At 53.6% G+C, this 21419-nt stretch overlaps 1 protein-coding gene and 1 pseudogene across 1 annotated transcript; one reads left to right on the top strand and one right to left on the bottom strand.

Annotated features, from left to right (window-relative positions):
* Positions 1–4205: 4205 nt before the first annotated feature.
* On the top strand, positions 4206–8315 carry A1BG (alpha-1-B glycoprotein). Its single transcript, XM_086355066.1, has 8 exons — positions 4206–4251; positions 4324–4359; positions 4444–4722; positions 5346–5618; positions 5843–6139; positions 6589–6885; positions 7514–7801; positions 8139–8315. The coding sequence occupies exons 1-8, from the start codon at positions 4218–4220 to the stop codon at positions 8144–8146; spliced, it is 1512 nt and encodes a 503-aa protein (XP_086211192.1). The 5' UTR covers positions 4206–4217; the 3' UTR covers positions 8147–8315.
* A 4686-nt stretch (positions 8316–13001) lies between these two features.
* Positions 13002–15716, bottom strand: LOC147354873 (uncharacterized; annotated as a pseudogene).
* Positions 15717–21419: the final 5703 nt, after the last annotated feature.

The raw sequence follows: 21419 nt of genomic DNA, 5'->3' as shown, positions 1-21419 counted from the left end.
TTGATTCAGTTCTACAGGCCAGGCGTCTGAAATCAAGGTGTTGGCAGGCACAGCCTCCGAAGGCTCGGCACTCCTGTGGGGTCCCCTTCTCTGTGAGGGGCCGGGTTCACACTTGGGTTGCAGCTGTACAAAGAGAAGGGGTGGCAGGGTCCCCACATCAGCACTCATGGCTCCCTTGTGCGTGGGGACCCCAGATCCTCGCCTGCTGGCGTCCCTGGGCTGGCCCCGTTAGCAGAGGGTCCTGGCAGCCACCCCAGCAGCTCTGCAGTTGGTCCCCTGCAGGGTCAGCCTGGCTTCTTGGAGGCAGACCAAGGAAATCTGTTAAACCTGCAGAGGCAGAGACTCAAGCGAGGCTGGGGAGGTAGCAGCCTGGGTCTGCCCTGCAGACCACCCCCTGCCCCACCGACCCCTGCCAGAGAGTAAGGCCGACCCCTGTGGGAGGCAGATGCTGAATGAGGTGGGCAGTGGTGGGAGCCAGTGCCCCCTGGGTGTGGAGCCAGGGCTCCAGGGTCCGACAAACTGAGCCGCACATCCTGCCGGAGTCAGGCCTCGTGGAGTCACAGCTCCTCATCTGTGGTGACTGAAGTGCCCTGCACTTGCCTCCACAGGGCAATAATGGGCCCTGCGCCCCAGCATGCTGCCCATTATTCCCAGCAGGTGTCTCCATCTTCCCACAAAGCATTTTCTTCTTGAAGCGAGTGGATTAAGAGACACCTGGTTGAAGAGAAGTCTGTGCCCTGGGGAGAATGCTGTCAGATCAGATCAGGTCAGATCAGTCGCTCAGTCATGTCCGACTCTTTGCGACCCCATGAATCGAAGAACGCCAGGCCTCCCTGTCCATCACCAACTCCCGGAGTTCACTGAGACTCACGTCCATCAAGTCAGTGATGCCATCCAGCCATCTCATCCTCTGTCGTCCCCTTCTCCTCTTGCCCCTAATCCCTCCCAGCATCAGAGTCTTTTCCAATGAGTCAGCTCTTGACATGAGGTGGCCAAAGTACTGGAGTTTCAGCTTTAGCATCATTCCTTCCAAAGAAATCCCAGGGGTGATCTCCTTGCAGTCCAAGGGACTCTCAAGAGTTTTCTCCAACACCATAGTTCAAAAGCATCAATTCTTTGGCGCTCAGCCTTCTTCACAGTCCAACTCTCACATCCATACATGACCACTGGAAAAACCATAGCCTTGACTAGACGAACCTTTGTTGGCAAAGTAATGTCTCTGCTTTTCAATATGCTATCTAGGTTGGTCATAACTTTCCTTCCAAGGAGTAAGCGTCTTTTAATTTCATGGCTGCAGTCACCATCTGGAGTGATTTTGGAGCCCAGAAAAATAAAGTCTGACACTGTTTCCACTGTTTCCCCATCTATTTCCCATGAAGTGATGGGACCGGATGCCATGATCTTCGTTTTCTGAATGTTGAGCTTTAAGCCAACTTTTTCACTCTCCACTTTCTGTCAACCCTGCGTTAATCTTCTGATGTAAAAACTGCTTGGTGTGCAGTCAGCTTGACCATGGACAAAAAGCTGATGTTTTATTTTACCTAACAATTCCCAAGACCTTGTTTTTATTATAAAAATATCGCTTAAACACATATGCACTCACCTCCTGTCAATGCAGTCTTGTCCCTGTGGCGGGGCTTGGATGACTTCTGGATGTTGGTGGGTGGGCTGGCCCCAGCCACCTCAAGTGGACACCCCAGCATGCCAAAGGCAAGAACACCTTATGCCCTGAGTGCCTTCTGGTTTTGAGATGCAATTCACAGAACATAATTGAACCATTTCAAAGTGTACAATTCAGGTTGGTTTTTGTTTTTGTTATATTTTTTAGTTCATGTATTTTCTGTGCTGTGTGATTGTCATCATCACTAATTCCAGTACATTTCCACACTCCAAAATGAAACTCTGCTTATTAAGCCATTACTCCCCTTTGTTCCTCCCCTCAGCCCCTAGCAACCACTAATTCACTTTGGATCTGCTTGTTCTAGATTTTTCATATAAATGGAATCATACAATATGTGGCCTTTTGGTGTCTGGCTTCTTTCCCTGACCGTGGTATTTTCTGTGGTCTGAGCATGTACCAGTATTTCATTCCTTGTTATTGCTGAGTAATATTCCATCCTATGGGTAGACCACAATTCATTTAGCCATTCATCAGTTGATGGACATTTGGGTTGTTTCCACCTTTTGGCGGTTAGGGAAAATTCTGCAGTGAACATTAGTGTACAAGTGTTTGCTTGAACGCCTGTTTTCACTTCTCTCACGTAGGACTGGACGTGTGGTGTACTGTTTGACCACTGCGGGCACGTCCAGGCAGCCATCCACAGCGGCTGGCTGCACTGTTTTCCATTCCCAGCTGCCACATGAGGGTGCATTCTGCACTTGCCTTTCCCCGGCCAGCTCTTCCCGCCCATCTGTCCTCGGCAGGGCAGACTCTGTGTGGGCCGGGTGCTGGATGCCTGAGCAGTTAAGCCGCAGCGGGTGACACACAACAGGGCCTGCCGCCCACCGCTCTGCCCATCCTGGCGTATGAGTGACGCCTTTTGGAACCTGCGGCTGGTCTACTTACTCGCACAACAGGCTTCAAATTCTAGAGAAACACCTCCCTTGACCTCCCCCAGGAGTCACAGCTGCTGACCCCAGCTCTGTCGGCCTGGGCTGGCGTCCACTGTGGGTCAGGTTGTTCCCACCTGCTGCTGGGCGTATGAGTGACGTCTTTTGGAACCTGCGGCTGGTCTACTTACTTGCACAACAGGCTTCAAATTCTAGAGAAACACCTTCCTTGACCTCCCCCAGGAGTCACAGCTGCTGACCCCAGCTCTGTCGGCCTGGGCTGGCGTCCACTGTGGGTCAGGTTGTTCCCACCTGCTGCTGAGCCAGCGCACCTGGCTCCCCACAGCCCCATTCTCAGCATCTCAGGTGGACAGGCAGCATGGCGGCCAGCCCACGTCCCGCCTGGGATGAGCATCCTCGGACTCCAGCCCACGAGCTCTGGGAAAGCAGAGCTTCTCGTCACATCCTCCCACGTGGTGACAGGTGATCATCAGGGCCCTGGGGACAGTTTGGCATGGGGCATGGCATGCCAGTGTTCACCATCACCCCAATATCCTCACGCCTGCTTGGAGAAGGGGCTCCCAGCACCCATTCTTCAGTCTCAAGCTCCAGCTGGCTAATTTGTCAGGTGGAGAAACCGAGGGACAATGTGGTGAGTTGCCACAGAGCACGGGAGGCACTGGATTTCCAAGGAATTACCCGATCAATGCCACCAATGGGGGGAGAGGCCTTCACCTCCCTGGGTTGAAGGCCAGGCCCACACAGGCCCAGAGGGGACGGGAGATTGTGCAATGGCCACGTGTGTGTGTGATGAGTGTGTGTGATGTGCGACCTGTGTGAGAACCTCAGGTCCTGCCTGTCTGTATGGCCTCCTTGTTTCTCTGGGGAATGCCTCAGACCAGTTACTTGCCGAACGCAGGACCAGACAGGACGCTCTTACTCGGGGCCTTCAGCTTCCGGATTCCGACAAGCAGTCCCTGACGAGCAGAGCAATTGCAGCTCCTGTGGCCCCTCACTGTCCACAGGCCGCACCTTCCTCTGCAATCTCACCTTTAACCAATTCACCGTGGCTGATTTCCACTCAAAAACCTTTTCCCCAGAGCTCTGACCACTGATTCATCTCTGCGGCTGTAGTTGAGATTTTTTGTTTAGTCTCTAAGTTGTGTTGGCTCTTTGGGACCCTATGGATTATAGCCCTCCAGGCTCCTCTGTCTGTGGAATTTCCCAGGTGAGAATACTGGAGTGGGTTACCATTCCCTTTTCCAGGGGAGCTTCCTGACTCAGGGATTGAACCCGTCTCCTGTTTGGCAGGCAGGTTTTTTGTGGTTGGGATATCCAAGGGAAAAATAACCTGCCTGTGAGGGCTGCCAGCGGGATCCTGAAAAGAAGCCGTGTCCAGTCTTTCTGACATGTCTGGGGCAAAACGTGTAACCTGACAGCCACTAGTCCCCAGACAACTGCGTGTGAGTGATTTGCAAAACTGACCGGAAGGCAGCAAACCCATTCAGCGTGGTTATTGACTGTTGCTGTGGCTGAGCCTCTGGGGGTCAAGGTTCGCCCTTTGCCCCTGGAGCCCAGCTTTCCGGGAAGGGCGCGGGGGTGAGCCTCGCCGCCCCGGCTGCACCTTATAACCCCACAGACAGCCCTGAGGCTACGGGACGTGGACCATGTCTGCTTGGGCAGCCCTCCTGCTGCTCTGGGGTGAGGCCGGGTCCTGGGGTGGCCGGGGGCTGGGGGGAACGGCAGTGAGGCCTAACAGCTGGGTCTCTGCAGGTCTGTCCCTGAGCCCCGTGACTGAGCAGGCGACGTGTGAGTGGGCCAGCCTGGGCACGGAGGGTGCTGCGGGGTGAGCCCGCGGGTGGGTGCCCGGCTCTGACTGCCTCCCCTACGCAGTCTTTGACCCCAGGCCATCCCTGTGGGCCGAGGCCGGCTCACCGCTGGCACCCTGGGCCGATGTGACGCTGACCTGCCAGAGCCCGCTGCCAACCCAGGAGTTTCAGCTCCTCAAGGATGGCGTGGGCCAGGAACCGGTGCACCTGGAGTCCCCTGCCCATGAGCACAGGTTCCCGCTGGGACCAGTGACCAGCACCACCCGGGGCCTCTACCGCTGCAGCTACAAGGGCGACAACGATTGGATCAGCCCGAGCAACCTGGTGGAAGTGACCGGAGCAGGTGAGTGTGGTCCCTGGCCTGGAGGCAGGAGGCGGGCTGCTGGGGAGGCTCCTCTGCTCACGCCTCACCCTCCCTGTGCTCTTGCTGCCGCTCCAGAGCAGCTGGTGGCCTCGGGCAGTTCCGGTGCTGTCTCTGAGCCCAGTGTCCCCATCTGTTAAATAAGGGTGACTGGGCTTCCCTGGCGGCTCAGTAGTAAAGAATCCACCTGCCAGTGCAGGAGAGGCCAGTTCAATCCCTGGGTCGGGAAGACCCCCTGGAGGAGGGCATGGCAACCCGCTCCAGTATCCTTGCCTGGGGAATCCCACTGTCAGAGAAGCCTGGCGGGCTACAGTCCGTGGGGTGCCAAACAACTGGACAGAGTGACTGAACAAAAAGAGGGTGATGTTTTCACCAACCCTAGAAGGCTGTGAGAATACATGATTGAATCCCCAGGAAGCTGCGGGCAGCCGGCCCCATGCCTTCCACTTGTATTCCCGGCTCACTCCCCCATCGAGACGTCCGTCTTGGCTCCCTCACACTGTCAGGAGCTCGGAGGTCCAGCTCGGGCTGGGCCCCCATGTCTCCCAGCTCAGGCAGAGTTACCCAAGACCCCTGTCCCGCTGTGACCCTTGCCCCATCTGCAGAGCCCCTGCCCCCACCCTCGATCTCAACCAGTCCCGTGTCCTGGATCACACCCGGCCTGAACACCACACTGCTGTGCCTCTCGGGACTTCGAGGTGTGACTTTCCTGCTGAGGCTGGAAGGAGAGGACCAGTTTCTGGAGGTGGCTGAGGCCCCAGAGGCCACGCAAGCCACCTTCCCGGTCCACCGGGCTGGGAACTACAGCTGCAGCTACCGGACCCACGCGGCAGGCACCCCCTCGGAGCCCAGTGCCACAGTGACCATAGAGGAGCTAGGTGAGTGGGTGGGCCAGCCCAGAGGGCTTCCTGGGGGAGGAGGCTCCTGGAGGACGAGAAACTACCCTGGACCCTGAGCAGCCCCACCCAGGACGGCTGTGGGAAGCAGCGGCCTGCCTGGGGAGCTGCGTCGGAACCCACCACAGGCAGGCTGTTCCTGGGACAGAGGTCTGGGGGCTGGGCGCCCCCCAGCGGCCTCCCCAGTGACACACCCCTCCCTGCAGACCCGCCGCCGGCGCCCACGCTGACTGTGGACAGGGAGTCTGCCAAGGTCCTGAGGCCGGGCTCGTCTGCCTCGCTCACCTGCGTGGCGCCCCTGAGCGGCGTGGACTTCCAGCTGCGGCGGGGCGCGGAGGAGCAGCTGGTACCCCGGGCCAGCACCAGTCCGGACCGCGTCTTCTTCCTGCTGAGCGCGCTGGCCGCGGGCGACGGCAGCGGCTACACCTGCCGCTACCGGCTGCGCAGCGAGCTGGCGGCCTGGTCCCGGGACAGTGCGCCGGCTGAGCTGGTGCTGAGCGACGGTGAGCCTGCGGGACGAGACCGCGGGGCTGCGAGGGCTGCGAGAGCCCGGACGGAGCCCGGACGCGGCCCTGCCCGTGCCCGGGGCGCGCTCTCCCCCGCGAGCCTAAGGCGAGGAGCGCAGGGCCAGCCCCGGTGGGCCCTGAGGCCGCTGTGGAGGGAGCCAAGGGGGGGCTGCAGGACCCCTAAGGACTCGGACCAGGGGCGTAAAGCTCAGGAGAGGTCGTCGGGGGCTCGGGGGTGCTCCTTCCACAAAACGCGCCCGCACCCCGTTTTCCTGCGCTTACGGACTAGTGCGGAGAGCGTAGGAATGTCCGCGTCCGGCGAGGACCGGGCCGGGTCGGGAGGAAGGCTCCGGGGTGGTCCCAGCCGGCTTCCCGGGAGGGAGCAAGGCGGATCTTTCTGGGGGAGGATCCGGTTTGTGCGCCAGCCTCCCGCGCGCTCCCCGCAGGGACGCTCCCCGCGCCGGAGCTGTCGGCCGAACCCGCGATCCTGAGCCCCACGCCGGGCGCGCTGGTGCAGCTGCGGTGCCGGGCACCGCGCGCCGGCGTGCGCTTCGCCCTGGTGCGCAAGGACGCCGGCGGGCGCCAGGTGCAGCGCGTCCTGAGCCCCGCGGGCCCCGAGGCCCAATTCGAGCTGCGCGGCGTCTCGGCGGTGGACTCGGGCAACTACAGCTGCGTCTACGTGGACACGTCGCCGCCCTTCGCGGGCTCCAAGCCTAGCGCGACCCTGGAGCTGCGCGTGGACGGTGAGCTGCGGGCACGGCGGCCCGGAGCCCCCTTCTACCCGGGCGCCTGTCCCGGGATACGACGGGAGGCGCCCGGGGCCTGAGGGGGTGGGGTCGGCCTCCAGGGCCCCGGGGCGCCCCGCCTGGTGGCCTGTCTACCGCCGCCGTGAGCGCCGGGCAGGTGGGGCGCTTTGGTGGAGATCGTGGAGAGCGGATCCAGTTTTTAGGGTTCAGACTCCTAACCGCTCTGCACTGGCTCGTGCGCCACGCGCCTGTCGGTGGTCGTCAGATTAGGATCCCGGCCCTCCTGGAGCCCAGGTGCCTACGCGGAGGGTCGAGGTGTAATTCTCGCCGAGCCCCCCCGGCCCTGGGTCTGTGTGCTCCTCGGATTTCAGCGTCCGGGACTCCTGGCCGCACAGGTCCCACCTCTGGGCCGCTGCCCCGGCTGTGCCCTTCGCAGGAACCCCACTCCGCTGGGCGGGTGGCGTTTTCCTCCTGGGCGCTGTGTGCCCGTGATGGGGACCCCTGGGGGGCTCAGACCTCATGGCAGGTCTGGGGGGTGGGGCGGGGAGGCCCGCCGGCTACAGCGCAGTGCCCAGGGTCGGAGGCGGGGCGAGGAGCCTCACTTGACCTCCCGCCGCTCGCCCAGGGCCTCTGCCCAGGCCGCAGCTCCGGGCCCTGTGGACTGGGGCCTTGACTCCGGGCCGCGATGCCGTCCTGCGCTGCGAGGCCGAGGTGCCCGACGTCTCCTTCCTGCTGCTGCGCGAGGGCGAAGAGGAGCCCTTGGCGGTGGCTTGGTCCACCCACGGCTCCGCGGACCTGGTGCTGACCTCCGTGGGGCCCCAGCACGCCGGCACATACAGCTGCCGCTACCGCACCGGCGGGCCCCGCTCCTTGCTGTCGGAGCTCAGCGACCGGGTGGAGCTCCGGGTGGCAGGTGAATTGAAGCCCCAGGAGGAGGGGGTTGCGATCCAGGTCTTTGCCCCGACGGTACTCTCCTCCAGGGCTGCGCTTTCATGCGCCCTTCCAGGGCTGACATTGGCTGGTGGGCCTAGACTGCTGGGTGTGTGTGTGCGTGTGTGTGTGTGTCGGGGGACTGTAAGGCAGGGCGGGGTGTGGTCACGAGCACCTGTAGGGGGCGGTGGGGGCATGTTTCCTCGCGGGCAGCTGACCAGTCCCCGCCCTGCTGAGGCCTCAACGAGGCCCTCCCTGACTCATCACGGAGGACGCAGGGAGCCTCCCTCCCCACCATCTCTTTTGTCCACTTGGTCCAGGAAGCTGACCCAGTGGCCGACTCGGGTGCTGATGGTATCCTCGGGAAGTCCTTTCTCCAGCCTGCCTCCGATGCCTTGTGCTGCAGCGGGAAGCTGGAGTTCTCCCTGGGAGCAGGGGGAATGGCCGCCTCTCCCTGATCCATCCCAGGAACTAATAAATGTGCAGACAGCCTTTAAGACGTGTCTCTGGCCCATGGTGGTCCAGGTGCGGGGGGCGGGAGCCCCCGGGCTGGGATCCTGAGTCCTGAAGGTGGGTGGGCCCTGGGATGGATCCTGAGGGTGGAGGCCCCTTCTCTTGCTTTCTCCCATTAAGCTTCCTCCTGCTCCCCAGTCCCCTCCGCCCAACCCTCGCAGGTGTGGGAGGCAGCTGAAGCTCCGGACCTCCTTGACTGGATGGGAGGCGGTTCAGAGGCTGCATTTTGCAGCTCTCTTCCCGGCTCAGCGGCCACCAGGTGGCGATGCGGGGCTGTGTCCCGCGCCAAGGCCGGGTCGCCCACCCCGCAGCCCAAGGCCGCGGGAGGGGAGGGGTCCTCTCTGCTCTTCCCCACGGTCCCCGAACCGGACCCCTCCTGGACCACTGACCGGCCCTAGCCTGGCCCTCCAGGTGCTGACATACATCAGTTGTGAGTAAGGCTAGCATTATCAACTAATGCTTGCTGCTGCTGCTAAGTCGCTTCAGTCGTGTCCGACTCTGTGCGACCCCATAGACGGCAGCCCACCAGGCTCCCCCGTCCCTGGGATTCTCCAGGCAAGAACACTGGAGTGGGTTGCCATTTCCTTCTCCAGTGCATGAAAGTGAAAAGTCAAAGTGAAGTCGCTCAGTCGTGTCCAACTCTTCTCGACCCCATGGACTGCAGCCTACCAGGCTACTCCGTCCATGGGATTTTCCAGGCAAGAGTACTGGAGTGGGGTGCCATCGCCTTCTCCAATCAACTAATGCTTGGTGAACTGTTTTTGCAAGAAATTTGCCTATTTCTTGAACGGAGAGGTCTGATTGACTGGCACAGAATTGCTCATAGCACAGCTGTAGTCTTCTCATGCCTGCAGGGTCTGTAGGGATGCCACCTCTTTCATGACTGATGCTGTGTCCCTTCTCCCTCTCTGTCTAGCTGGAGGTTTATCAATTGTATTTATCTTTATATTTATCTTTATCAAAGAACAGATTACCTTTTGAGAGTGCTCATTTTGGTACTCTTTTCTATTTTGTGATTCACTACTTGCGTCATTCCCTTCCTTCTACTTAATTCTGAATTAATTTCTTTTTCATTTTCTTCAGGTGGAAACTTAGACCATTCACTTTTGGGGGTAAACATTAGTAACAGCTTAAAATCAGACTTCAAAAGCTTTATCTTAGCTTAAATCATGGGAAATTACTTATTTCTGGATAAACAAAGTTTGACCTTTGGCAGCTTCATCCATTACATCCAGTTGGTTGATGACATTGGTCAGTTCTTTTGTATCCTTACTGGTTTTCTGTTTTGTTCTGTTGATTCTAGTGAGAGGGGTGTTGAAGTCTCCAATTATAATTTGTGAATTTAAAGTCTATTATTTTCTTTCAGCTCTATCAGTTTTTATTTCCTGTTATTTTAAGGCTTTGTTGTTAAATGCATACATTATTTGGAACTGTTATGTCTTTTTGGTGAATTGTCTCTTTATCACTATGTAAGTTCTCTCTTTGTTCCTAGTAATTTTCCTTGTTCTTAAGTCTACTTGGTTTGATACTAATATAGCCATTGCAGCATTTTTTGATGTGGAGATTTCATAATATATATCTTTCCCCACTCTTTTACCTTAAGCTTACCTAATTACATTTATTTTTTAAATATTTATTTATTTGGCTGCACTGGGTCTTAGTTGGGGCCTGAGGGTCTTTGTTGCGTCATGCAGGATCTTCCCCTGGGACACATGAACTCTAGTTGTGGCTCAGCGGCTTCGGAGCACGTGGGCTCAGTAGTTGTGGTACTCAGTTTCTACGCAGCATGTGGGATCTAGTTCCCTGACCAGGGATCAAACCCGTCCCCTGGATTGCAAGGTGGATTCTTAACCACTGGACCACCGGGGAAGTCCCTATATCATCACACTGAAAGTTAAGTTTCTTATTTTCTTTTTTAAAAAAATTCATTCTGGCAAATTCTTTTAATTGGTATGTTTAGATCACTTATATGTAACAATGTATAAGCTTACAGTTTGGTCTGCCTTTTTCTTTCCTGTTTGCTCCTTTTGTTATCTGTCAGTTTTCCCTTTCCTGCTTTCTTTTGGGTTGTTTCTCAGCTTCCTTTTTAACTCATCTGAGTTTTTGATCATCTGTTTCAGTTCATTTCAGTCACTCAGTCGTGTCCGACTCTTTGCGACCCCCATGGACTGCAGCATGCCAGGCTGCCCTGTCCATCACCAACTCCTAGAGCTTGCTCAAATTCATGTCCATCGAGTCGGTGCTGCCATCCAACCCCCTCATCCTCTGTCATCCCCTTCTGTCTTCAATCTTTCCCAGCATCAGGGTCTTTTCCAATGAGTCAGTTCACATCAGGTGGCCAAAATATTGGAGCTTCAGCATCAGTCATTCCAATGAATTCTCTTTGTATAGTCTTTTTAAAAGATTTCTCTTGGGATTACAGTATGCATACTTAACTCTTTGCAGTCTACTTAGAATTAATACTTTACCATTTAAATGGGATGTAAGACCTTAATAAAGATTCATTTCTTCCCCTGAACTCCTTCTCCTTTGGATAAACAAAGTAGATACACATCTCACAACAAAGTGGGTATGATAGTGCTCTGAGTGCTGGGGTGGGGAGGAGATTCAGTTCCTCAGTGAAAGAGAGCGGGAGGGTGGGGCGGAAAGGGGGAGTCAGATGCCAGCAGTCAGGGCCAGTGCTCAGAGCCTGCATCAGGTGCTGCACAAGGCGGGTCTCATCATCCCCTCTCCTGACCGAGCCGGTCACTAAGGCTCAGGGAAGTCACTTACCTGGGGTCCCCAAGGCGTCCTGATGTTAGGTTCATGTCTTTTCCACTCCCTGCAGCCTGCTGGGGGCCTAAGGGCAGGGGGACATGCATCTCTTGTCTCTCAGTCTTTCCTCACGTCCCGTCAGTTCCTCAGCATCTGAGCCTCAGCCATGCTGTGTCTAGGTACATCTAGGACTCTCTGAGACCACTACAAGATCTCCGTCTCCCTGGGTCTCAGCCTTCCTGCTCTTAACCTCGCTCGTCAGAGGTCTTTGTTTACTCATGACACAGAAGGAATGAATTCCAGACAGAGGGAGAAACACAGGGAGAGATGGTATAGATGACCAGTACACAATACACAACTGTATGGTGGGGGGTCAGGTTCACACGCCATAGAGTCATCAGAGAAACACATGAAAGAAGGCTGATGCCTTGACAGGAACTTGTAACCCATTCAGGAAGCTTTGCTGTAGAAGGTGACACAGTGGAGAGCTTCCCATGACTGCAGAGACACGATCAGATTCGGGTTGTGGAAAGAGCCTGCTGGAGGCCCGTGTGGAGAAGGAAACAACCGTGTGTGTGTATGTGGGGAGTGTATGTAAGTGGCATGTGTGTGTGGTGTGTGTGTTGGTTTGTGTGTGGTGTATGTGGTGTGGGGGAAATGTGTTTGTATATAGTGTGCATGTGTGTATATGTGTGTGGTGTGTGTGATATATGTATGTGCATGTGTGTATATGTGTGTGGTGTGTGTGATATATGTATGTGCTGTGTATATGCATGTGGTGTGTGATACATGTATGTGCTGTGTGTATATGTATGTGCTGTGTGTGATACATGTATGTGCTGTGTGTATATGCGTGTGGTGTGTGTGATATATGTATGTGCTGTGTATATGTATGTGCTGTGTGTGATATATGTATGTGCTGTGTGTATATGCGTGTGGTGTGTGTGATATATGTATGTGCTGTGTATATGTATGTGCTGTGTGTGATATATGTATGTGCTGTGTGTATATGCGTGTGGTGTGTGTGATATATGTATGTGCTGTGTATATGTATGTGCTGTGTGTGATATATGTATGTGCTGTGTGTATATGCGTGTGGTGTGTGTGATATATGTATGTGCTGTGTATATGTATGTGCTGTGTGTGATATATGTATGTGCTGTGTGTATATGTATGTGGTGTGTGTGTGTGTGTGATGAAGGCAGGAAGGCGTTAGGAAGGAGACCCCCTGCTGGAATCCCGCGAAACAGGGGATGTGGGCCCGCAGAAGGTAATGACGGTGAAGATGGAGTAGTGAGGTAAAACCAAGAGCCTGACGACTGGTGGGCCGTGCACGGAGTGGGCAGGGAAAAATGGATGCTGTGCAGGGACAAGAGCACCCTCAGGGCGGGGAAAATGCCAGAGAGGCTGAGGGTCGGAGAGGGTCTCGTGGAAAAGGCAGCTCCCAGGCTGGCCTCGGAGTCGGACTTGAGCAGGCGGAGAGAACAGTGTGTGTGAAGAAGTAGGTGGGCGCGGGCAGGCCCCAGTTACACAGGAGAGGGGCGGGCAAGGAGGGCAGCCACGTGGGCGTGTGAAGACGAGCCTCCCGCCCGAGCACCTGGGGGCCCCTGAGTCCTGAGAGCAGCGCGACATGGGCTGTCCCGGCTTCAAGGATCAACGCACCCCCTGGATTCAGCTGTCCTGAGACGGCCCTGAGTGGGGAACGGAGGGCAGCCAGGGCTTCTGGAAGCTTCGCCGGCTGGCCTGAAGAGCCTCCCTCCGCGTCCCTGAATGAAGTGCTGTCCCCCAGCAGCCCCAGATTCTGCCCGTAAGCCCCTTGTCGTTTCAGGGACGCCCCAGTCCCCAGTCCAGCTGTCCTGGCTCTTCTGGAATTCAGGTTCCTCGCCAGCGCTGCGCCGCGGCGGGAGGCGCGCTCGTCACTGGAGGACGCTGACGTGGAGGCGCAGGTGAAGCATGAGGGCTGAGCTGCGGCTGAAGGCTTTCCCGCAGTCGTCGCACCGGTAGGGCTTCTCGCCTGTGTGCACGCGCTGGTGCTCCGGGAGGGAGGAGCTCTGCGCGAAGGCCTCGGGGCACTCCCGGCACTGGTAGGGCTTCTCCCCGGAGGGCACCCGCAGGTGCCGCACCAGAGCTGAGCAGTTGCTGAAGGCTTTCCCGCAGGCGCCGCACTCACAGGGCTTCTCGCCGGTGTGCATGCGCTGGTGCTGGGTCAGATGCGTGCTCTGGCTGAAGGCCTGGCCACACGTGTCGCACGTGTAGGGCCGCTTGCCCGTGTGCGTCCGCCGGTGCTGGCTGAGGTGGGTGCTGCGGCGGAAGGCCTTGCCGCACTCCCGCAGGCGTAGGGCTTCTCACCGGTGTGCACCCTCCGGTGCTGGCTCAGGTGGGTGAGCCAGGCGAAGGCCTTGCCACACTCCATGCAATCGTGGGGCTTGGCCCCCGTGTGCATCACCTGGTGCTGCGCCAGGTGTGCGCTCCGGCCGAAGGCTTTCCCACACTCGCTGCAGGTGTAGGGCATCTTGCGGGCCTGGCTCTTCTGGTGGGCCTCCGAGGGGCTCCGGAGGGTCTTCCCCCACTCTCCACACGTCGGGGGGGGTTCCTCCCCGAGCACGTGCCTGGAGGCTCTGTCCCACAACCATCCAGTGGATCCCATCTTTCCTCAGAAGGAGTCTTCTCTCAGGAGGTGAGGTCTGGCCGCACATGGGGGCTATCCCCCAAGGCACCAGCTTCACAGCTGGGCTGGGCTAGGGGAGCGTCCTTGTGAGGCCCTGAAGTTTTCCTGAAATCCATGTGGTGGGAGACAGACTGGGCCCACGTTTCCCCTGAGAGTCTGGCCTGCCTCTCTGGGCCGCCCTGGGATTCACAGTCACCACCAAAGGCGGCTCCCGAGGGAGTCCCTCCTCCCAGAGTTTCCGCGGCCCTGTCCCAGGGCTCCGACTCCTCCGAACCACTCCGCTTATAGCTGGTGTCTGTGAGCTCAGATCCCAGCGCCCAGCCTGCAACAGTTCAAACCACAGAGTCACCACTTTTCTCATACCAGGCCTCCCTAACTCTGCCGAGCCCTGGCCTCACCCTGAAAGGGAAGCTGTGGGCCACTCCTGACATGTGGTCCCCTCTCCAAAGAAAAGTTTCTCACTTGGTGTCTTGGATGGTGTCCTCCAACACCATCAACCACCTGCGTTACACACACAGACGGCCAATGGGCACATGAAAGGGTGCTCATCATCGCTAATTACGAGAGAAATGCAAATCAGAAGTGAGATACCACTTCATGCTGCTCAGAATGGCCATCATCAAAAAAGTCTACAAACCATAAATGTTGGAGAGGGTGTGTAGTGGGAATATAAATTGACTTGGCCACTATGGAGAACAGTATGACAGTTCCTCAAAACACTAAAAATAGTGTTTGCCATATGACCCAGCAATCCCACTCCTAGGCATATAATCAGACAAAACTCTAATTTGAAAAGGCACCCCTGTTCATATTGTATTTACAACAGCCAAGACATGGAAGCAACCTAAATGTCCACTGGCAGATGAATGGATAAAGATGTGGTATATATACACAATGGAATATTACTCAGCCATGAAAAGAATGAAATAAAACCATGTGAAACAACATGGATGGGACTAGAGATTATCATACGAAGTGAAGTAAGTCAAGAAGAGAAAAAAAAGTATCGCATGATATCACTTATATGTTGAATCTAAAATATGACACAGGGACTTCCCTGGGGGTCCAGGGGTTAAGACTCCCTGGTTCCACTGCAGGGGCCATGGGTTCAATCCCTGGCCAGGGAACTGAGATCCTGCATGGCACATGTCGCAGCCAAAAAAAAAAGACAAAAATGAACTTACCTACGAAATAGAAACAGACTCACAGACCACAGACATAGAGAACAGACTTGTGGTGGCCACGGGGCGGAGGGGTGGGGCTGGACTGAGTTTGGGGTTAGCAGATGCAGACTAGTATGTATAGGATGGATAAACAAGGTCCTACTGTACAGCACAGGGACTATATTCAATGCCCTTGAATAAGACACAATGGAAAAGAATATGAAAAAGAATGTATATGTGTGTATAACTGAATCATTTTGCTAAACAGCAGAAATTAACACAGCATTGTAAACCAATATATTAAAAACCCTGTTATAGGTTTCTAGTCACCCCTCACTCACTACCTCCCTCTCAAACCCTCCATTCTTTAAGGCTCCTGATTTTGTCTCAAATATCAGAAGGAAATCCCCAGGGTTGAACTGATCTGAGAGAGCCAGACGCCTGAGGACATGCTTCCGGGGCTGGCTCGAGCTCCATCCCACCCCCTCATTCCCTGCTGCTTGGACCTGGACAAATCTGCAGAGGCTCAGTAAAGACTGGTTGGGTGAGGGAATCAATCCAGGCTGCAGGAGACTTGCCCTTGAAGCCCAGGCAGATACCTGGGGCTGTGGGTGGTGGGTGATGCCCACCTGGCCTCCCTGAGCCACCTTGGAACCCAAGGCCCACTCTTCATAATCTGCTGGGAAGGCAGTGCACACCTAAGGGGCAGCTGCAAGCTGGCCTGTGAATGGGGTAGGAGCGTGCCTGAACTGACCTGCTCTTGACGGGTGTGTACGGTCTGAGGATGCTTGACTGGGCATTGTTTGCTGGACATATTCCAGGAAGGGGGTGGCTGGAATAACTGTCGGTTAGGTCCACAGTAGTGCTCTAGCTCTGCCGCTGGCCAGCTCCAAGGGTTGGGCAGTCTTGCCCTCATTTGGGCCTCAGTTTCCTCATCTGGAAGACGGGATACTATACTGCTTGCCTCTCAGGGCTGCTGGCCATCATCAGGCTCTTGTTCTATGCTAGGCTCCAACTACCCCGGCTGATCTAGGGAGTTTGAAGCGGGGACAGCGTCGGCGAGGATCAGGATACAATAGCTTCAATTAGATATTAATTAGCGATGTAAAGAGTAATAGAATGAGGATAGCTCAGTCGGAAAATTCAGTGGAGAAAAGAGGCTGAGTAGCTTGGTTACACAGGAGACCAATAAAACTTCAAGACAAGAAGCTTGCACCACTTACATAGGCTGCAGGCGTCCTTCCATTCTCCTGAAGGAGAGGAGACACTGAGGCCTCCCCGGTCGGATCTTAGAAGCCCAGGCATAATTAGTAAGCTTGGTGGGTTCCGCGCTCCAGATGGAGACTCAGCCAGAGTTTGAGAGAGAGAACGACATGGGGAGACCAGTATTTCGAGAAACTGATCCCAATTCTTTATTTTCCATGGCCTACTTTTATACACTGAGATGTTATGCAAAAGTCACACGGGGTCAGCAGTCCTGACTTTTATCAAAGTCAGGTGCTTCATACAAATGTATACAGAGGTCTTAGAGGTGTTACATCATCTTCTGGCCAGGGGCCCTGCTGACAATTTATGACCCTCTCCTTGTGACAGCGGTCAGTCAACCAGGACACTTATTTCTCCAGGGGTGATTATTCTTAAAAAAGACTCCACCTTCTGAAGGTACCAGATAAAGTTACATTCCTATAGGGTGAGGGTGTAGTGGGTTTTAATTAAGGAAAGAATTTACTTAGCCTAAGGTCTAACGTGATTAATATCAAAGGTTAATACTTATTTCTTCTATATATTCATTAATGTGTGTAAAGGCAGGGAATGTGGAGACTTAGCAACAAACATTGGCTCAACAAATGAAAAACCCTTCACCAATACAATTTCTAATCAGCCCACTATACTTATACTAATGGTTTTCTAACTTTTCTAAGGAACCTGTTTTTAGAAGGTTTAAAGCATCTCGTGCCTCTCACGGTTGGGAGGCTGTGAGCAATCACATGTGGGTTTACATAGGCTGCAGGCGTCCTTCCTGTCAGGCAGGCTAGAGAACCTTCAGAGGAGTTTGTAGGTTGAAACACTCCTATCACACCCAAGAATTATTATTAACTGAAGCTCTAAGTTAACTCCTTCTCCGAAAGAGGTGGTGGGGGACAGCCCCCTGTAAAGTCAGAGGTGTAGGTAAGAGCACAAAGTAGTAAAGTAGGCAGGCTCTGGTTATGGGGGTAGATGCTCGAGGATTTCCAGGGGGACTCCTGAGGCTCGATCCCGCCTTTGTGTATGTCGAGCCTCCTTCGTCATGACCTTTGCCATGGGCGGAGTACCTCACGCTGGCCCCCAACAAGTGGGTAACTTCCATTGCCTCGTGTAAGCTTCATTCTGCTCTCAGAAAGAGACACTTTGACCACTGTGTTCCAGGCAAGGAAATGCACGCCCAACTGAGGGGAGGTCTTGAGTAACTGGTACAGGACCACATGATTAACACAGAGAGGTTGAGTAACTTTTACAATATCACACAGCTAGCTAGTGGCCAAGTCAGGATTTCAGCTCTAGAATCTTCTCCCCCTTTAAGCCCACTGTGCGTGCATGCTAAGTCGCTTCAGCCCTGTACAACTTTTTTGCAGCCCTATGGACTGTAGCCCACCAGGCTCCACTGTCCATGGGATTATTCCAGGCAAGAACACTGGAGCAGCTAGCCATGCCGTCCTCCAGGGCATCTTACCAACCCAGGGATAGAACCCTGCCTCTCATTTTTCCTGCTTTGGCAGGTGAGTTCTTTACCACTAGTGCCACCTGGGAAATCCCTAAGCCCACTCAGTTCAGTTCAGTTCAGTTCAGTCACTCAGTCATATCCGACTCTTTGCGACCCCATGAAACGCAGCACGCCAGGCCTCCCTGTCCATCACCAATTCCCGGAGTTCACTCAGACTCACGTCCATTGAGTCAGTGATGCCATCCAGCCATCTCATCCTCTGTCGTCCCCTTCTCCTCCTGCCCCCAATCCCTCCCAGCATCAGAGTCTTTTCCAATGAGTCAACTCTTCGCATGACGTGGCCAAAGTACTGGAGTTTCAGCTTTAGCATCATTCCCTCCAAAGAAATCCCAGGGCTGATCTCCTTCAGAATGGACTGGTTGGATTTCCTTGCAGTCCAAGGGACTCTCAAAAGTCTTCTCCAACACCACAGTTCAAAAGCATCAATTCTTCGGCGCTCAGCTTTCTTCACAGTCCAACTCTCACATCCATACATGACCACTGGAAAAACCATAGCCTTGACTAGACGGACCTTTGTTGGCAAAGTAAAGTCTCTGCTTTTCCATATGCTATCTAGGTTGGTCATAACTTTTCTTCCAAGGAGTAAGCGTCTTTTAATTTCATGGCTGCAATCACCATCTGCAGTGATTTTGGAGCCCCCCAAAATAAAGTCTGACACTGTTTCCACTGTTTCCCCATCTATTTCCCATGAAGTGATGGGACCAGATACCATGATCTTCGTTTTCTGAATGTTGAACTTTAAGCCAACATTTTCACTCTCCACTTTCACTTTCATCAACACAAGAGAAGACTCTACACATGGACATCACCAGATGGTCAACACCAAAATCAGATTGATTATATTCTTTGCAGCCAAAGACGGAGAAGCTCTTTAGAGTCAACAAAAACAAGACCAGGAGCTGACTGTGGCTCAGATCATGAACTCCTTATTGCCAAATTCAGACTGAAATTGAAGAAAGTAGGGAAAACCACTAGACCATTCAGGTATGACCTAAATCAAATCCCTTATGATTATACAGTCGAAGTGAGAAATAGATTTAAGGGACTGGATCTGATAGATAGAGTGCTTGATGAACTATGGACGGAGGTTCGTGACATTGTACAGGAGACGGGGATCAAGACCATCCCCATGGAAAAGAAATGCAAAAAAGCAAAATGGCTGTCTGAGGAGGCCTTACAAATAGCTGTGAAAAGAATAGAAGCAAAAAGCAAAGGAGAAAAGGGAAGATATAAACATCTGAATGCAGAGTTCCAAAGAATAGCAAGGAGAGATAAGAGAGCCTTCCTCAGCGATCAATGCAAAGAAATAGAGGAAAACAACAGAATGGGAAAGACTAGAGATCTCTTTGAGAAAATTAGAGATAGTAAGGGAACATTTCATGCAAAGATGGGCTTGATAAAGGACAGAAATGGTATGGACCTAACAGAAGCAGAAGATATTAAGAAGACGTGGCAAGAATACACAGAACTGTACAAAAAAGATCTTCACGACCAAGATAATCACGATGGTGTGATCAACTCACCTAAAGCCAGACATGCTGGAATGTGAAGTCAAGTGGGCCTTAGGAAGCATCACTATCAACAAAGCTAGTGGAGGTGATGGAATTCCAGTTGAGCTATTTCAAATCCTGAAAGATGATGCTGTGAAAGTGTTGCACTCAATATGCCAGCAAATTTGAAAAATTCAGCAGTGGCCACAGGACTGGAAAAGGTCAGTTTTCATTCCAGTCCCAAAGAAAGGCAATGCCAAAGAATGCTCAAACTACCACACAATTGCACTCATCTCACATGCTAGTAAAGTAATGCTCAAAATTCTCCAAGCCAGGCTTCAGCAATACATGAACCGTGAACTTCCAGATGTTCAAGCTGGTTTTAGAAAAGGCAGAGGAACCAGAGATCAAATTGCCAACATCCACTGGATCATGGAAAAAGCAAGAGAGTTCCAGAAAAACATCTATTTCTGCTTTATTGACTATGCCAAAGCCTTTGACTGTGTGGATCACAATAAACTGTGGAAACTTCTGAAAGAGATGGGAATACCAGACCCTCTGACCTGCCTCTTGAGAAACCTATATGCAGGTCAGGAAGCAACAGTTAGAACTGGACATCAACAACAGACTGGTTCCAAATAGCAAAAGGAGTACGTCAAGGCTGTATATTGTCACCCTGCTTATTTCACTTATATGCAGAGTACATCATGAGAAACTCTGGGCTGGAAGAAGCACAAGCTAGAATCAAGATTGCTGGGAGAAATATCAATAACCTCAGATATGCAAATGACACCACCCTTATGGCAGAAAGTGAAGAGGAACTAAAAAGCCTCTTGATGACAGTGAAAGTGGAGAGTGAAAATGTTGGCTTAAAGTTCAACATTCAGAAAACTAAGATCATGGCATCTGGTCCCATCACTTCATGGGAAATAGATGGGGAAACAGTGGAAACAGTGTCAGACTTTATTTTTGGGGGCTCCAAAATCACTGCAGATGGTGATTGCAGCCATGAAATTAAAAGACACTTACTCCTGGGAAGGAAAGTTATGACCAACCTAGATAGCATATTGAAAAGCAGAGACATTACTTTGCCAACAAAGGTCTGTCTAGTCAAGGCTATGGTTTTTCCAGTGGTCATGTATGGACGTGGGAGTTGGACTGTGAAGAAAGCTGAGCGCCAAAGAATTGATGCTTTTGAACTGTGGTGTTGAAGACTCTTGAGAGTCCCTTGGACTGCAAGGAGTTCCAACCAGTCCATCATAAAGGAGATCAGTCCTGGGTGTTCACCAAAGGACTGATGCTAAAGCTGAAACTCCGATACTTTGGCCACCTCATGTGAAGAGTTGACTCATTGGAAAAGACTCTGATGCTGGGAGGGGTTGGGGGCAGGAGGAGAAGGGGACGACAGAGGATGAGATGGCTGTATGGCATCACTGACTCAATGCACTTGAGTTTGGGTGAACTCCGGGAGTTGGTGATGGACAGGGAGGCCTGGCGTGCTGCAATTCATGGGGTAGAAAAGAGTCGGATACAACTGAGTGACTGAACTGAACTGAAAGAATCCCCATACCCATTAGCAGTCACTCCCTATTCCCGATGCCCCACCCCTGGACACCCACTCATCTGCGTCCTGCATCTGTAGATGTGTGTTCTGTATATTTTGTCTAAATGGTCCCTTTGCATTTCCTGACCACTGGTTGGCACACCAGGGACACCCTAATCCAAGGCATCCTTCACTGTACCCAACCAGGACCCACGTCACCTGTCAAGTGCTGGGCTTTGGCCTGTGGGTGGCACTGGTGGCCTTCACATATTTGGGTCTAGTTGGCATTCCTGTGGTCTTCTGTCTCACTTCTGTTTGCAAAGGCACAGCCCCCAAAGTCATAACAATAAACCGTGTCTGCAGAGCTCCATTTGCACACCAGGCACTTACTGACCCTGGTCAGTTCATCTAGACTGCCAACTCTGCCTGTGACCTTCTCCTTTTTTGCACCAACAGGAGGCTTTCTCTTTGGCAGCTCCTGCTTCCGACCCTTCAGTCCTGCCCTCCCCACCAAGTCCAATTCCACATCGCTGATGTCTCATGGTACTTCCCTTTTTACCTCCCTGCCTCCAAGCGAAACTTGCCTCTCACCAGTAAAAGGAACCCGATTTTTCTGGTTCCTGTTTTATCATTTCTGTGAACTGTCATGCCCTTTTTCCTATTTTACACGTGGGTGGAGTTAGCTCTGCTAACTTGGCCTGGCTCCTGT

Source organism: Bos grunniens, chromosome 18, assembly GCF_055505025.1.
Source record: "Bos grunniens cultivar Pamir isolate PY7600 chromosome 18, Bosgru_T2T1.0, whole genome shotgun sequence".
NCBI classification, from domain to species: domain Eukaryota; kingdom Metazoa; phylum Chordata; class Mammalia; order Artiodactyla; family Bovidae; genus Bos; species Bos grunniens.
The sequence above is the reverse complement of the archived record's forward strand: the minus strand, read 5'-3'. Positions and strand labels throughout refer to the sequence as shown.

Bases quoted from the DNA above. Each gene is read 5' to 3' on its own strand.
- A1BG (XM_086355066.1), top strand. From the start codon at position 4,218: ATGTCTGCTTGGGCAGCCCTCCTGCTGCTCTGGG. The intron at 4,252-4,323 runs GTGAGGCCGGGT...GGGTCTCTGCAG, and splicing joins AGCCCTCCTGCTGCTCTGGG to GTCTGTCCCTGAGCCCCGTG. The intron at 5,619-5,842 runs GTGAGTGGGTGG...CCCTCCCTGCAG, and splicing joins AGTGACCATAGAGGAGCTAG to ACCCGCCGCCGGCGCCCACG.